The sequence below is a fragment of the Prunus mume genome, linkage group LG4 (assembly GCF_029339155.1).
Source record: "Prunus mume cultivar Tortuosa linkage group LG4, ASM2933915v1, whole genome shotgun sequence".
Lineage (NCBI taxonomy): Eukaryota > Viridiplantae > Streptophyta > Magnoliopsida > Rosales > Rosaceae > Prunus > Prunus mume.
In genome coordinates, this window is record NC_142701.1 from 6,864,057 (window position 1) to 6,882,633 (window position 18,577).

Sequence of the window (18,577 nt, forward strand, 5' to 3'; positions counted from 1 at the left end):
TGAGAAATGCTATTACGCTAAAGTGCCTTCTTTTTTCATTTTATTTTTTGAAGATTTAAAGGTGTGAATATGTCCTTATCCAAACTTAATGCTACGTGAGAGCTTAATGAAGGCTCAAACTCCAGATCAAAATAAGTGTAGATTTTTATTATGTAAGATACATAGATGTTCCCTATCCATTCATGCATCCATCCATCCATTCACCCATATCCAGAACACCCAAAATGGCCCACGGGACACGGAAGTCACTCTTCTTCCCACGCGCTCACCACAGCGCCTAGTATACTCGCATCATACCCATAAACATACATGGTATTCACGTGGGTCTCCCCCACTAAACGACGACGCTTTCCCTTACCAGCAGCCATTAACTCCTCCTCCCTCCCCCATCTTCCATCCACAGTCCAAAAATCTCACTCCTCTCTCTCTCTCTCTCTCTCTCTCTCTCTAACACACAGAGCAACACTAAACAATCAAACGACTTGTCATAAACCCACCATGACCACGGCCACCACAATCAACGACTTGCCGGACGCCATACTCTCGACCATAATCGGGATAGTATCCGACACCCGAACACGGAACTCCCTCTCCCTCGCGTGCCGCAAATTCCGGAGCACGGAGAGGGCCACGCGCACCTCCCTCACACTCCGGGGAAACGCGCGCGACCTCCCCTACCTCCCGCTCTGCTTCGCCGCCGTCACCCACCTCGACCTCTCCCTCCTCTCTCCGTGGGGCCACTCTCTGCTCTCCCCCTCCGCCGCCGCCAACGACACCGACCCCCTCCTCCTGGCCCAACGCCTACGTGCCGCCTTCCCATTCGTGGACTCCCTCATCGTCTACTCCCGATCTCCCTCCACCGTCCAGATCGTCTCCCATCTGTGGCCCGGATTGCGCCGCGTCAAGCTTGTCCGATGGCATCAACGGCCACAATCGCCCCCTGGCGCCGACTTCGATCCTCTCTTCGACCAATGCCACTCGCTCTCCGAGCTCGACCTGTCGGAATTCTACTACTGGACGGAGGACCTCCCCCCGGTCCTCGAGGCCCACCCGAACGTGGCCCGATCTCTCACCAAGCTGGATCTCCTGACTACGTCGTTTACAGAGGGGTTCAGAGCGAACGAGATCAAATCCATCGTTACCGCCTGCCCGAAGCTCCAGCATCTCCTCATCGCGTGTATGTTCGATCCCCGATACATAGGCTTCGTCGGCGAGGAGGCTCTGCTGTCGATCTCCGCTAACTGCCCGGAGCTCAAAGTCATCCATTTGATCGATACGTCATCGTTGGCCAACGCCCGCGGCGATCCAAACGACGACGGATTTACGTCGGAGGACGCGCGGATTGGGCGCGCGGCTTTGGTTGATTTCTTCTCGGGGCTTCCGCTGTTGGAGGAGCTGGCGTTGGATGTGTGCAAGAACGTGAGAGACAGTGGGTTGGCGTTGGAAGTGCTTGGGTCGAAGTGTCCCAGGCTGAGGGCGCTCAAGCTTGGGCAGTTTCATGGGATTTGCTCTGCGATTGGGTCCGAGCTAGACGGCATTGCGTTGTGTTCAGGGCTGGAGTCGTTGTCGATCAAGAACTCGGCTGATTTGACGGATATGGGGTTGATTGAGATCGCTAGAGGGTGCTGCAAATTGGCCAAGTTTGAGGTTCAGGGATGTAAGGGAATCACGGTGAAGGGGCTGAGGACGATGGCTTGCTTGTTAAGGAAGACTCTGGTTGATGTTGGGATCTCTTGTTGCAAAAACTTGGATGCTGCTACTTCTTTGCGGGCTTTGGAGCCAATTCGTGATCGGATTCAAAGGCTCCACATTGATTGCGTTTGGGAGCAGGAGGATGAGCATGCCCGCAATTTTGATCTCAATCAAGTGAATGATGATGAGGCTGAGGATGTTAATAGTGAAGCCAGTGTGTTGAATCGGAATGGGGAGGACGGTGATTACATGGACTTGAATTGGGCGGCTGAGTATGAGCACAGAAGCAGCAAGAAATGCAAGTTGGGGTTGGATGGGGACTGTTCCTATATGCCACCAAGCAATGGATATGGCTATGGCAATGGAAATGGGTTTTGGTGTGGTGAGAGCTGGGAGAGGTTGCATTATCTTTCGCTTTGGATTGGAGTTGGTGAGCTGCTGACTCCGTTGCCAACGGCTGGTCTCGATGATTGTCCCAATCTGGAGGAGATTCGGATCCGGGTAGAAGGGGATTGCAGGGGAAGGCAGAGACCCACACAACGAGATTTTGGGTTGAGCTGCCTCGCCGGCTATCCTCTGCTGTCCAAGATGAAGTTGGATTGTGGTGATACAGTTGGCTATGCACTTACTGCACCTCCGGGGCAGATGGACCTGAGTCTTTGGGAGAGGTTCTTCCTGAGTGGGATTGAAAGCTTGAGCCTCAGTGAACTCGATTACTGGCCCCCGCAGGATCGGGATGTAAACCAGAGGAGTCTTTGGCTTCCGGCCGCTGGGTTGCTGTCAGAATGCCTGACGTTGCGGAAGCTTTTCATCCATGGCACGGCACATGAGCATTTCATGATGTTCCTGGTGAGAATTCCAAACTTGAACCGCAACTTGAGGGATGTGCAGCTTAGGGAGGATTACTATCCGGCACCAGAAAACGAAATGAGTACAGAGATGAGGGTGGATTCGTGCCGTCGCTTTGAAGAAGCACTCAACAGGCGGCCTATCCTTGACTGAAGATGAAACTAATGTGATTAAAAAAAAAAAAAGTTGCAAGAGGAATGTAAGAGTTCTGAACATCTTGTTCATCCCTGTTTTATCATTTTGAAATTTCCATCAAATAATACTTTCCTTTGTCATCGTTTTTCCTGCTGTTTATGGTTGCAGATAACAGAAGTAACAAGAATAAAAGCCAAAATCCAAGCCTGTCAACAAACTAATTTGTTTTTTGATTGCACAAAAAAGTTGAGTCGCAGCAACATTGGAGGAAGATGCAAAACGGAGAACATAAAAAGGAAAAAAAACCAAATTTATGATTTTACAATGATTGAGAAATTGACAGCAGAATACAACCTTAAGCCGAGAATACAATGTAACACCTCTACCATGTTTTCTATACACAAGAAACGAAGATTGTATCAGCAAAGTGAGTATTCGCAGTCTAACAAGCGGGAGAGTATCTCCTCACAGCTTGGCCGATCATCCGGTTCTGTCCAACAATCTGTAATAAAACCCAAAACAAAAGGCAAACGTGTCAAGCTTGGGAAGCCTGATAACGCATGAAAAATCATGAAAAAATGTATCAACTTCTTCACATTTTCATTAAGCTTAAGCAACTGCTCACCCGAAATTAGCCTGCCCAGTGGACCATCCGGAATTTCCAATCGGGAACCCTCATTGGCAACAGCATAAACTACCTGCACAGAAGAAAAGCTAAGAATTCAGTTACAGCCTTCTTAAAATGCTAGATGGTTGGATTCTACAAGGTACATATTCAGAACAAGAATGAAACGTTCCATATAAAATAAAAACAGATGATGTATACCCTCTCCGGTGGAACACCTTCCCACGGTCTATTTAGAGTGCAGAGCTCCCACATTATCACCCCAAGGCTGAAAATATCACATTTTTCGGTGAAGGGTTCATTTCGAATAAGTTCAGGTGCCATCCATTCTGGAGTTCCAGCAGAGGAGGAGTCCTTCATGTTTGTCTCGTTCATTATTCTTGAGAGCCCAAAATCACAGATCTTGACAGTCCAATGTTTATTCACGAGACAGTTCGCACTTTTTAAATCGCGGTGAACTATCTTCATCCGGTGCATGCACATCAACCCCCTTTAGTTGCAAACAAAGATTCCAGTCACTACTTATCTATACCACTCACATAAAATAAAAATATAATAATAAATTGAGCAAATTTATCAAATGCTTTCACTTGAAAGTACAAGAGCCATGTGGATAATTATAATGATCATATATACAGATGTATGTTTAAATTATATGGAAATCTCACGAAACGCCAAATTCTCATTGGCAAATATTACAGTCATGCTTTGAAATATGCCATTGGAGTTCATCCTATGGCAGTATCTTATACAGGATCTTCTGATTTTTTCAAATTCTACGAAGTTTCACTCAAATAGAGATGATAAAAGATCAATTTTTTTGGTGCCACTTTGTTAAACGTTTGGAGAAAAAAATTCCAGACCTCTGAAAGAGAAGTAAAGAATCATTTCAAGCATTAGCCAATGCAACATCTGATACCTTAATCAGACTGATAACATGTTAGATAATGACTAAAAAACTGTCAATTAGGTGCCTTAGAAAGATATAGAGCTAACGTTGTTCATCTTTTAGCAGCTCGTACGTCTGAATTTAGGTATTGAAAGCCAAAGATAAGTGGAAACACACGTCAGTTTATTTTTCAAGATTCAGATAATTTTATTATTATTATGTTTTAACGATTTCAAGATTCAGATAATAATAATGATGTTTTTCCTCTTTCCAGAATAAACACAGATATTAGATCTATAAACAGTCACCTCTAAAAAAAGTGTGTTGAAAAGATATTCAATTCACAGCAGTCAAGAACAAATAACAGGCAGGCCTGAGAGTGACCATAGATAGATCCACTTTCTATAAGAAATGACAAAGGTTAGCACTAAATCAACCTGAACCCTTGAGCTACCCATTTAGGTTAGGTACATAAATCTTATTTCTAATCTCTTCTAACCATTTACTTAAAGCTCTTACATTTTCCCCTAACCAACCAGTAATCACCATGATCCCACTTTCAAACAGACACTGCACCAAGTTAGGCCCCCATCATGCATTAACACAGCTGGGTTTCACGGCACATGACCATAATAATTCCATTCAACTGCTCATCTACGTCATTGTCTCATTTTCAATTTCGGTATATTTGATACTACTAACTTCCAAGCATGCATTTCACATAACCAGCACTTTGAATGTAGCATGGACGGTGTCATAGTAGTTATATGGAATTTATTGCAAATGACTGGTACATGTTGATCACAATACATTGAAAGCTTCGTGCTATTGCAACTTAAAAGATCCATAATAAATTCTTCCATGCAGCCAAAAATAACTCAGATAAATTTATGCCCTATAAAGGTGTGAAATTAACTGGATTTTAGGAGTATTCTTGGAACAGAATGCATATTAGTAGAAGCCAAATGGTTTGCATAAATATCCATAGGCAGAGTGAACAGACCTGCATATGTCACGCAACATTTTCAGTCTCCTTCGCCAGGTAAGCTTCTTCTTCTGGCCACTTAAATGAATCAAATAATACAAGGATCCCATCTCCATGTATTCTGTAACCATTGATAAGTGTGGAGGCTTTGTGCATGCACCTAGAAATAAAATAACTGCAGACAACGGGCAATTTGTATCAGTGTGGATCTAATATCTACTATATGACCATCTTATACAACAATCATAGATAAATGAAAATGGAATGCATAAATAACTAGAACATAAAGTACCATTTGGATGCCGAAGACGGCTGGAAACCCACATACAAAAGAAAATGAAAGAAAAAAAGCACATTAGAAAATTATATCATCAATCAAATTTATAAAAAAAATTAAAAAAAAAAAAAAACTTGCAGCAAAGTGCCATAAACACAATACAAAAATCAAGGTATCTTTGAGAAATTACCTAAGAATGGATATCTCATTGCAGAAGTCTTCCATGTTTTCAGTAGTTAGATCTTGCTCTAAGAAAACCTTTATTGCAACATCTGTTCCATTCCAAACACCTCGAAAGACTTCTCCAAAGAACCCTAAATATGGAATGAACAACCAAAATTAGCAAAATCAGTTAAAACTGTTCTTTTAAAAAAAAATTATAACTGAAAATTTACTCTTTTCCTAAAAAAAGTGGAGCTTCTTTGTATATTCAAATTTTTTTTTTCTGGTGGGAGTTTTGATCACAAAACCTTATGCATCTCAAGGATAAAATGGACATGTGGCATGTAAAAAACCAGCCTGAGGTTTCAGAGGCGTTCTCAGGCAATTACCATTGGTCTAAAGGGGCATACAAAACTCTAGAAGAGGACCAGAACTATTACTTTCTGTCAGACCTATCTTGTATTCTCCTAACTTATTCTCCTAATTGTCCACATTAGGAATAAATACTTAAATCTCTTTAGTAAAATGGTCCACACTTCTCAAGCCAACAATATAGTGACAGTGAAGTATTCTATGTACGATATTGAAGTGATTCTTACCAATTCCAACACGAGTTCCAACAGTCAATTCTGAGAAATCAATATTCCATTCCTGATAAGGCAATAGAGGTTTATTACCAGACGTGGCGGACTCAAGAATTCTGTTCCATGTTAAGACCAATTCATCATTTCTCGTGAATTCAGAAGGTCCAATTCTCTCAGACGTTTGACTCCTATATTGATGTGGTGATGAAGGTAACGATATTGCTTTTTGAGAACTGATTTGGTCCTGGGGAAACAAACATAAAGCAGTCTTCAATCATAAGCTGACATTGTAAGCTTCATAATAAGTTTCTTAAATAAAAACTAACAATGTTCTAATGACTCTTCCTAAATCTCTTAAAGAGTACAAGGACAATTGAAAAACAAAAAACAAAAAAATAAAATAAGCACAAAATTGTTAATATCTGATGAGCGAAAATCATCTATCCAACCTGCATAGTGGAATTTTAGAATGAAAATTAGAATTATCTTGTAATAATGGAATTTAATTAATTTTTGTTGCCTATCGTATGTAATTCTCACATTCTCCTAGGGTTGGGAGGGTAGTCAACCAAAGTTGTTGGTCAGATATTTCTTATTTTCAGTAACAGTCCATTTCATATTTTCTCTGGTTTATATTCATTATCAATTTTTTTTTCTAATCCCATCACCAAGTTTGCATTGAATTAATGTTACGCCTGTTATAAATTGCAAGCATGTTTCCCCGTAAGATTGATCAGGCATGCATTAATTTTGTTCCCTTTAGGCTTTAAGCAACATTCATTAGTTTAATAACCAACAGTAGACAGGGAAACGAGACTAGAACACTAATCACGAAAGGGGTTATTACATACACTAATGAGATAAACATCCAGGAGTATTTGTGCACTGGATGTGGAGGTAATGTAAAAGTTCACAAGTAGGTTACGTATGAGTAGAGGGGATCACAATGCAAGACACTGCAACTGAATTTGTTGGATGCAAGATCAAACTCAGTCAAAAATGCCAAGCATCTAATGACAGAGAAACAAGCTGTCATTCTAATATGTATATATTCTTCTCCTATGTGGACGCCATTGTAAACAGGGAGGAAAGCAGGGAATAGTAGAAAATACATGGCGTCCACACGGTAATAACATCCGACGTCTGCATTGAAATTCAATGATCTAAACTGTCTATTTTATAGGTATTCCTACAACTCCTCCTTGCTTTCCTCCTTGTTTACAATGGCGTCCACATGGTAATAACGTTCAGACATCTACATTGAAATTCAGTGATCTGAACGGTCTATTTTATAGGTATTCCTTCAAAGATCATCTCTTCATTGTTTTCGATTTGGCTAATTTTTTACAAGGATGATCTATGAATGAAGACTTGAAAAATATATGGGTGTGTGTGTGTGTGCGTGCGCATGAGAATAGAATTCCAAAATTACAGTGTTTCACAATGACTATGTATATACAGAATTTTAAGCTACCTAAAAGCATAGTAAAGATGCTACAGAAACAAAACTAACAAACAAATTAACAAACATTTATTTCATGCAGGCATGGTTCCACTACTGCAATAAAAACACGTACATTTTTCTGAAGACCAGAAGTAATGTTTCTGTCATCATCACCCTGCTCTCTCAAAAGACGATTTTGCTTCAATGTTTCATTCATTGCTCGTACAGCCCTAATATAGTTCAATAGATCTGCAGTTACTGATTATAGAAACATATCCAAAGATATGATAAAATAAAACTTAAAAGAATCAAGAAAACATAAGCCTTAAGAAAGAAAAAAAGATTAGCACATCATATACCAAGTGTACAGAAACCTCAACAGTCCCAGCAAACTGAAGTAGTCAACTCACCATTCAAACAATATTCTTTTTAGTTCAACAATTAACCCAAGTGAAAAACTGAAAATACAAACAAGTGCAAACTAGCCTAACTAATATGGTCCAAGGGTTGTACTGGTTTGAAAATATCCATCAGATTCTGGCATAATTCTCTATCCAGAGCTTATGAATGTCTCCATGTGAACACATACACTAGAGGCCAAATTGGCTAGATATCAGGTTTACAAGGAACTTGGCTTAAGAATGAAATTTGGCCACTGACTAGTCCATATTGGTTAAGCAGCACATAAGTGTACTAGTTTTGGAATCGTATCACTTCAAGGTTTTGTAAATAATCTTCATGATAGATTTCGAGGTTTTGTAAATAACCTTCATGATTAAAAAAAAATTCTTTTGATAGGAAATGAGAATTTTGTAGAAAGGTAAAAATAATGTATAAATGGGAATGGAAGTTCAAACTACAAGCAAAGTCATACTAAACCTAACTAACAATATGATTTTGACCAAAAAGGAAAAAACCTAACTAACCAGAGAAAAACAAGCACCACTTAGTCCAAAATACCAGACCAGTGAAGATGGATCACCCTAAAGAGTACATGTAAAACAAGTTATAGTGAAGAAAAAGTAGGCATGCTTGCTGTGGTGCTGCAATTGATTTGCTACCATTTAGCTCTAGGTACTCTAAATTTTGCATCATTATCCCAAAATTTCTTTTACTTAATCCATGTTAGATAATTGTCAATCCCTCTTACTAACCATATTCAATCCATTTCTGTCAAGAGTACTACAGACACCCCCTTCCCCCCGCCCCCGTCTGTCTTTATATCACAGGACAAGATATAATTTGATACCACTCAGAAAACTTATAACTATCCTCACCACAAAGGTCAAAAGCCCTTGAGCCTATAAGGCTATGTGACACAATCTTTTGTATTAGAAAACTATATATTCTTGACAGATTGATTCCCATGGCTGCACATGCTCCTAGAGATGAATCCACTAACACTAAGTGATATAATACACTAGATGAGGAAGTATGAACTATAAAATGAGATATTTTTCTTCAGGGAATAAAAATGAACCACATCATTTGCCTCATGGCAATTTCCCATGTGATGTAGGGCACAGGTGAATTGTAGATTTAGGTAGTTTAGCGGAAGCGAAAACAATGGAAAACAGAATATAGAAGGAACAAGGATAGGTCTGGAATCACTCCAGGGTTTTGGCTTCGCACCAAGGGGTTTGGCTTCACACCAAAGAAGTTTCCAATCTCTGGAAAATAAACTTTTCTTTATATCTCAACAACTCCACTCTAAAGAACTACATGGAGGGTAGGGTATTTATAGCAAACTAAAACCTAGAGACAATAGGATAAAAATCCCTTACTAAAACAGAAATCCTAATCCACCAAGGAACTAATTCAAATAAACTAGGAAACTTAAATCAAATCCTACTAGAATCTGGAAACTAAAATCCAAGTGAAATCTGGAAAACTAGAGAATCTAGGAAACTAACTAACGATGTCCGCATCACCATGGCTCCTCACATGAGCAAACTATGATAGCAAAGCACTTCAGATTATCAGAGATCAATGCCCATTTTACTGGTCAATTAATGAAGCTGAGATTATTTTTTTATTTCCAGCTCTGAGAACACTCTCGTTGGCTTTTGTCCTCCTATTACAATTTCATTGAATCCTGGGACCTCTTTCTGATATAACTTTCAGATACTTTCAACAAATACTTACCTCTAATATAAGAACATGCACTGTAAAGACATTGATCCAAACAATTAAAATCAAATGGAAGGTGCAAAGAACAAAAAATTCAAAGAGAAAAAGTTTATTGAGCACAATTTTTTATATAAAAAAGTAACCAATAAGAACGAATGAATGCAAAAGTACATGGAGGAAAACATCAGTTTAACCACAATGGAGTAATGCTGTGAAATTAACAATTCATAATGAAGCAAACATTTCTCTTGAAAATAATGAAACAAACATCAACCTTACGATATCATCACCAATCTCTGGAGTAATACTAATGCTTCTTCTTCTTAATCTACGAGCTTCTGATGTTGATGTACCATCTGACCTGTAGCTACAATAAAGAATTGAAGACAAGTAGTTTCAGACCACAGATATATATTTCTTTAAGGATGTGTAGATTGACCTGTGAAAGAAACATCACATACAAGCTAAAACAAAATTAATAACACACAAAAGTACACAAATACAAAATTTCATCAGACCATAACATCAAACCTCTTAGGAATGAAACTAGCTCAGCACATTATACTTCTACATCAATTAGTTATCTCCAAATGATCTAAGTACGGTTGATGAAGATTAAAGTTTAATGGTATTGAGTAGAAGAGACAATGAGTGGAATATAATAACATTTTAACAAGATAACACAGAAAATATATCTAATGCATGTTGATAGAATGAAGTCTATTCCAATGTTTTTCACTTTTCATCTGCATAGAACTGAAACCCTCAAGTCACGGAGGGATCAATTTTGCATTCTCCCGGTCTTTCTCTGACTAATTGAATGAACAAGGGATAGTTTTTGGGCCCCAAGCTTGGTTTGATTTAGTGATTATGTCACGTCAGTTAAGCGAACATGGTAAAAACCACATAAAATTGCCCTGGGCATTGTCATTCCAGGATACAACTCCATTCCCAATCTTGTAAACATGAAAATATTGAGGTCCTCAATACTGTTCATTGGTTAAGGAATAAGACCTGAATTAATATCCATTGCCTCAGTACACAAGAAAATTGTGGATAATTCACTAAAGCATTCATCAAAGATTCAGTTTTCATATAGTGGGGTACAATAGGATCAGTAGATATAAAACCTTGAGGTAGGCATGTCATCAGCATAATCTCTAAAAGATTTCCTATCACCACTGAGCATGGACCGCCACGTGCTCGAAATGAAGGATGCTCTGGACTGAAACCAAAAAAGATAAAAAGAAATAACTACAACGACAACTATATGCAACAACACGACTTAAAGAGTAAAAAGCAATTCTGGACCAACTTTAGACATCCTACCCAGCAAATTAAGCACAAAATCATGGCAAATCATGGAGACCAGATAAATGAAAAAAAATATACATCTGAGCAGAAAATTGAAGTTTGAGGAAAAAGTGCAAGCATTTCTATAAGCGGGCATGTTATTTATATGGCAAAAGAAAAATAAGCTAAATCTTTTTTCTCAAGAATAGCATCAATATACCTGGAAAATTGGAAACTGTCACCATTGATATAGACCATGTACTTCACCAAGAACTCAGTATCTTATTGGCATTATTGGGAGATTAAGAGAAAATATGGCACCATATATATGTGTATTGATTGAATCTTAAATTTATAGTCACAAAATTTTACTTTTACAGCCTCGATAATCTAGGTCACTAATAAATTTGGACACATCGTGTGACCACCAACAAAACTTACTTTTATACTGGACTAACTCTCATCCCATGCTTTAAGACAGTGGATTAGTGTAAAATAAGAAAAAGGATAATCGTACAGATAACCGTTCAAGAAACCCTAGTAAGGAACTGACCTGAAGGAACCACAAAAGTTTATCTCATCAAACCCGTCATTACTACTTACAACGTCCACAACACTATGCCAAATTCAGTCACCTATATTTTAGGGTCACTGCTTTTCCATCAGCCGAAATAAAATATCCTTTCACTATTGCAGCATTCATTTATAACCATAATAAGATACTGAATCTGCATTTACTCACCTGTCCACTAACTAATAGTGTTGAACAATGAATGATTAAAAAAAAATACAAACAGGTTGAGAATACAAGTCAGCAACCATACCCAAGAAAAACTAAATTATCAAAGTAATTCAGATGTTAGGGCATATCAGGGTCAAATTTTGCCTATCCTTTTCCTCTAAACATATCATGGTTTGGATCAAAATATCATAGAGAAATTGGCACACAGCATTCTTTTTTAGTGGTTGTTAGTATTATTGTCATCTATCCAGAGCAACAAGCCCAGAAGCATGCCGGACATGCACACACACAACACTCCATTTGGCATAAGTAATTTGAAAAATCAATATCTAGCTCCAGGTCAAATTACCTTGAACATTTTTACAAATTTAATACCATTAAGAAGCAATTTACGAACATTATTCCACGTTCTTACAATAAGCCATCTGTAAAGAAGAGACCAGACCAAAAAAGTCCTGAAATACTCTTGAGAGGTGCAAACCATATAATTTCTGCTAACGACAGGACAAATTTTTGAGAGGGAGAGATAGATAGATAGAGGTTAAACCTGCAAACTTTGTTATCTTCAGAAAAAGAAAACCGAGCAGCAGGAACAAAAGTTTATCACTGCACTTTATTTAATACATAAAGAAACTCTACAGCAGAATTCCGGAGAACCAGGTTGAGCTTATTGTCAAACTAGCTTATATAATTTCAATTTTTTCCCATCCCTCCTCCCACAAGACACTTCTTCAGTAGTATCATTTTCAAATGAAAATAAAACTGTAAAACAAACTTAATCCTATTATCCAACCTAAACTGAAGTACGTAAGAAAGCCATCTCTCCCTTGGGATTGAAAAGCAATCAGGATAAAACAGAGGCACAAAATTTGGTCTCCATAGCCACCATAGAGAGATGCAGAAACATAAGCTATTGAAAAAGTAAGAAAAATTAAAAGAAAGAGAAACTGATCCTTTAACACCACATACCATATATCTTTGAAGCCTATAACCTCACAATGTAAACTAAGGATAGGTTAGTATAACAAGCAACCACTCAATTCACCATCAATAGATAAACCCATATGGTCTTAAAACTTAGTCATACGCATTCAAGCAATTAAATAAAAGTTAGAACTACATTTTGAACAAAGCTCCTCAGATATCAAGCTCTCAAAAAATTAGATGTGCACACAAAAACAACTCAGTAGAATCAAGTTCCTACTAGACCAACTGTCACCAAACCATGCAGTGGAAAAAAAAAAAATCAAAGTCTATTCAAAAGTAAAACTGGAGGTACTATGATTCTAGACGCACACCAAAACATGATCTATGATCATGAACAATAGGGAGTTCTGAATCTTCAAAACAAACAAAACTGAATCTGAAAGACATTATTACAAAACACATTGGGATTAAGAAGAACCTTGAACTAGCAGTCCGCTGTTCAGCAATGGCCTTTCTTCGACTACGGCGCCAAAATGAAGTTGCAATGTTGGGTTCACTATGTGATAAACTGATGGATTCAAAAAGTTATTCAATAACAAATAACTCAAGAGTCTCCCGAACTTTCAAAAAATCCAGAAAATGCCCAATAATAGGATGAAGTTAATGAGAAGAATAATTATAATAATAAAAAAAGCGTACAGAATGGGAAGGTCATAACAAGTCATTCAAGAATTACAGTTGAACTTGTCAAGACAGGAAATATAAATTACCTCAGTTTTCTTTCAATGGAAGTGATAGGTCGCAACATCATATTTCGCAATGAAGGACCTTGTACATTTGAGGGCACATCAAATCTCCCTCGGAACTGAAGGCTCTCATCTCTTTCAGCACTGCAACAGAAGAAATTTAAATTAACTCAGTTTTCTTTGTAATGCATGCTTGCAACAAGAACATGAAGCATCACAGGTTCCAAATTTCCAAGTTCAATAAACATGTAGGATTTACAAACCCCATCAGCTAACCTGTCAGGATCCATTCTCTCTGAAAATCCATATAGGGGACTGTTTGGTTCTAGTGGTGAATCACAGGAATCATTTTCTGCAGAATCACTCTCCCCTGCCGCAGAAATATGGGTCATAAAGATTGCCTTGGTTGATCGGGGTAACAGCTTGCCGGGGATCCGCATTAGGTCGACCAATAGTTCAACAGAGTTCAACACAACTATCACAGACATATGCTTATATGAATCTACACACTCAACAGCCCCATCAATAGAAAGACCCTGATAGAAAAGAAAAAAAAGGAGGAAAAGAGACAGCCTTTCAAATTTCAGTGCTACATGTGATTAAGGAGTAATAACTTATAACATGTCTTTGACAATTTCCTTATTCTTTTGCTGGAAATCGTACAATGTCCATGGAAACAAAAAGCTTACCACCACTAGCCTACTTTCAAGACCTACGGTATCTGCTAAAACTTTGAACAGGATTGCTCTAGGACGGCATGAACCATGCTTTATTTGCCCCAAAAGTTGGACTCCTCGATTATCAAACATGTGGGAGGTTTCTTCTAGTGCAGCTTTTGCTGGACTTTCCACAGGTGGCCGCTTATAAAAATCTGAAACCTGTATAGGCATTGCAGTCGAAGTTAAATCATCTCTTAATAACAATAATTTAAACATGTATTAAAGCATCGGACCAGAATCAGGTAACAGATCTACATGGCATCATGCTCATGACTCATCTTGGTTATGATCACAGAAACATGAATAGTACAACATTGTAAGTGGCAGTCTTTGACAGTTGAAAACACTGGACCAAAGGCATCAAAGAAGCAAACAGAGAAAATAAGTGCACAGGTAACTTCAAAGTACATCTAGAAAAACAAGTAAATTTCTCACCAGTCCAGCAATCTTTTTTATCATTGCAGCTGGATTTGAGTTCAATCCTTTCACTAGTGCCACAATCAGTTGCTTCAGCATGGACAACTTTTTGTCTTTTGAAGTATCTACAAGAATGACATCAGCTTTCACACCCTCTGCCTCAATTGTATGAAGTTCATCAAGAGTAGGAATATCATCAAAGATCTCCTTGAGCCTTTTATCCTGTATATTGTCAGATTTATTCAATTGACACGATGAAGTATCACTCATAGACAGGTAAAAAGGAAAAAATATAAGCAAAGACAATAATAATTTAAACAATGCTTCACTTATCTGCATTTGTACATCTATTCTTTGAACAAGCAAGTGATCCACATTAGGTGCTTATCGTTTTTAGGATAGTAAAAAAAAAAACAATCAGACTGTTTTCTCAAAATTGTTTAAAGAAGGAAAGAAAAACAAGGGTGCCCCATTTTCTTTACAGCGACATTCATCTCTTAGACACACAGGTTCCAACCATAATCAGGCAAGATGTGACAGGAAGCAACAGTAACAACAGCTATTAATTATCAACACTAAGAAAATAACAACTAAGTACCACCAACAATTAATTCTCACCGGAATGACAGAATAGAAACCATTGGGAATCGGTTCTAAAAGCATTCCAGTTTGCCATAGAACTTGTGATGCTGTCTGAGATGACAACACATCTTGGTACGGACTTCTAGGTGATTCAGTATTACTCAAGGTTTCTTCATGGGAACCCAAAGAAACAGATCCAAATTTGTCCACGAAATCTGAAGGCCACCATGAAGCATTTGGAGGCCCTTGCTCTGCTGGCCCTGCATCATCTCGTGTCTCCTCCATGTATTTAAATATCTGAAATTCAAAACCATTTCTCCCCCACTTCTTACCCCATAAAAGATGTCTTCAACCTAACAGCATTCCTTACAAAACATAATTCCACCGATTTCTTCAGGCTGGAGGCCATAAGACCTGAAAAATAGACAAAAGGTCAAAATTTGACATCCAAGAAAAGACAATTTAGAAGGGGACTATCATTGACCACTATAGAAAGGCAGGACAGTCTTCTGAAAATAACACCAAAGTAGAGCAGAATAACCAAAAATCCCGTTGAAGTAAGAGTTTGTCAAAAGTATGTAAAAGTGCAAACACTTTAAAGGAAAAATATATTGCCCTGAATATGGTATAATAAAAGTAAAGGGGAACAACACATAACAGCTAAAACAAAGGATAAGTAATCTTCAAACCCATTGTTCAGTCTTGCCCTCCTTATAAATATAGTTGGTGAATCAACAAAGATATTAGACATCTCTTTGAAATTAAACTGCTTGATATCACTTTTAAAAAGAAAAATGCGAAACAAAACAACTAGACAGCTTTCTCTAAATTATGTCTCATGATATTTGTATTGCTCCATCGATCACCAAAGACATTATGGCTTTCTTTATGAATTAATGATTATACATTTGTTAATTAAAACAACAAATAAAGGAAAAGAGTAATGTATTTGAGGAGAAAAGGACCTTTGTGTCAGGCATAAGACTTTACATGTTATAAAACATTCTTCTTACAATATTATCTGTTTTGCATTCTTGTTTTCTTTTTTTTGAGCTTCATATCCTGTCTTTCAGTGGAACTTGATAAGGAAATGTGTAATGTATTTTATTTCGAACAAGTTCAAAGGATATGTAATTTACCTTCCTATAGATGGTTATAGTACAATTTAAATGATGCATGGCTGTTAGAATGACATTGTTCTGTCCTCTATATGTACTCTTATTTATATGTCCTTGCTGCTCACACACCTCAAAAACATTAGAGATTAAAACAATTTGGAAAACTTGTTTACATGAGAGAAGTGTTGACAGTTGGGGGAGCTAATGGAATGAGATAACATGGAAATATAGTAGAAAGCTGATGAGCTATAATGGGGTTTTCATTTTAAATTGGCAAATTTGCCATAAATAGGCAGTGTATCATGGGGTTTTCATTTTATTTTTAAGTTTCCATGCTTCTTTACACTATTTATGGACATCCAATATGACAACCAGCCATACAGGAAAGTTCAGTTTTATAATTTCCTATTCAAGTAACTATTCTATCACCTAATATTTTAGCAAATATGGGAAGTACCAAAGTGACCCCGACTCTTGAGGAATACACGAGTGAAAATAACCAACCAATAGCACATTCCAAACATACCTTCTAGGTTTTTTATTTTCTTTGGTCAAACACACATTCTAGGGTTAAGCATCAATGAAACTGAAAGCAATATGCATCACTAAACACTTTATTAAGTCACACCCACTCGAAAGTAATACACTAGAGTGCAACTGAAACCTCATTCATGTATCAATAGCAAAAGATAATCCCCTCAGTTGTAGACATTCATAGCATAACGATGCTTTTTTCCTTTTTCTGTACCTCATGTCCTGCCCATTGCCACCAAACAAGTGCATACTGAGAGACAAAAATATCACGAGAAACCCATGTCATGCTCGCAAAGCCAACCTTATAACTGCCTCCTCAAAAACAGTTTTCTTCTTACATCCCAACCCACAAAACCTCAGCACACAAACACTTAGATTGTTTTTGTCAGCACCACTCACTATTAAGTAAAGACCTTTCTGATCACCACCATATCCACAAACTTCAACCAAGATCCCTCCCCAAAAAGAAAAGATAAAGAACCTACAATCTCAAGCTTAGTCTACCACCTGCTCCAAATTCATATCACATGAAGAGGTAAGTTTACGCATTGGACCACTTCAGAAATAGCTAATTACACAATGCTCCTCCTTAGTCACTTCAAATCGCCAATACAGTTACACTTGAGTCCCACATTTCTATGCAAATCTAAATCAAGCTCCCACTAATCCAAGAAAACTCAATTCCACATCGCACATACACTTAAATTAACCATTTTCATAAAACCAATGCAGGATCAATAAAAACAAGAAAAATTACAACAAAATTAAAAACAAAGCAAAAATTTACCACCAGCAGATCCAAGCATTTGAATTCCAATCCCCTTTTTGTTGCAATAACATTTGAATCTCAATTCTTCCTCATCTAAAGCCTCATCCCCTACGTCAAACCCTCGCAGATTCCCAGAGAGAAACAACCAAATTTGTGTATCTATATAGACGTATACAAATACGTACACATAGAGAGAGAGGACGACAGAGAGTGATGTGAGAGAGATGAAATATGGTAGAGAAACCTCTCCGCGCTATATATATATAGAGAGAGAAAGAGAGAGAGAGAGTACGAGTGCGTGATGCAAACGAGGAAGAAATGAACGAGAGCGAGCGAGAGCGCGAGAGAGAGAGAGAGAGAGAGGAAAGCGATGGGGTTTTAGAGAGAGAGTGTGCGTGTGTGAGGTGGTAAGTCACGTGCAGAGCGAGGGGGGATCTGGGGACCTCTCCCCGACAGCCAGCTGGCAGAGAAGGTGGCTCACCAACATCCACACACCATCATCCGCGTGAAACACCCTTTTCTCGTTTAAATCTCTAATCTTTCACAAATTAATATTGAAAAATAAGAATTCAAACCAATTAATTATTTAATTAATGCAGAGAAAGAAATAATAATAATAAATAAAAAAAAGTAAGTGTGAAAGTAGTACAAGATGTAAATGGACAAACAACAACCACAACCAAACACCACCACCTGTCTTTTAGTACCAAGAGTACACCTTTGGTGGACCAAATCAGTCAATACAATAGCCCCATGGGGCTTTTAGCCTATGCTTGCTTAGCCAAACTTCAAACTTCAAACTTCAAACTCTTCTAGGTCTTTTCCCACGTGCCTTTTTTTTATTAGGTCAAGTTGGTGATGATATTCAACTATCTTAGTCTCTGTTGCTAGTCTTGCAAATTTGTAACTCTCTCTACTTTGATATTTATTCTCCTACCACTTGTGACAAAGCTAGCTC

General features: G+C 38.1%; 2 protein-coding genes across 2 annotated transcripts; one reads left to right on the plus strand and one right to left on the minus strand.

Moving 5' to 3' along the window:
* The first annotated feature begins 241 nt into the window (after positions 1-241).
* Positions 242-3,103, plus strand: MAX2 (RNI-like superfamily protein). The gene is made up of 2 exons (XM_016793561.2): positions 242-2,740; positions 2,845-3,103. Exon 1 carries the CDS (start codon positions 310-312, stop codon positions 2,692-2,694), a length of 2,385 nt encoding a protein of 794 aa, XP_016649047.2. The 5' UTR covers positions 242-309; the 3' UTR covers positions 2,695-2,740; positions 2,845-3,103.
* LOC103328501 (putative serine/threonine-protein kinase SIS8) lies at positions 2,886-17,959 on the minus strand. The gene is given in 18 exon segments (XM_008230898.3): positions 2,886-3,178; positions 3,302-3,374; positions 3,503-3,791; positions 5,194-5,350; positions 5,468-5,487; positions 5,643-5,766; positions 6,214-6,442; positions 7,776-7,872; positions 10,047-10,139; positions 10,903-10,969; positions 10,972-10,997; positions 13,213-13,302; positions 13,505-13,624; positions 13,757-14,016; positions 14,170-14,358; positions 14,635-14,838; positions 15,235-15,612; positions 17,638-17,959. Coding segments are annotated over 17 exon segments (2,370 nt in total). The 5' UTR covers positions 15,484-15,612; positions 17,638-17,959; the 3' UTR covers positions 2,886-3,095.
* Positions 17,960-18,577: the final 618 nt, after the last annotated feature.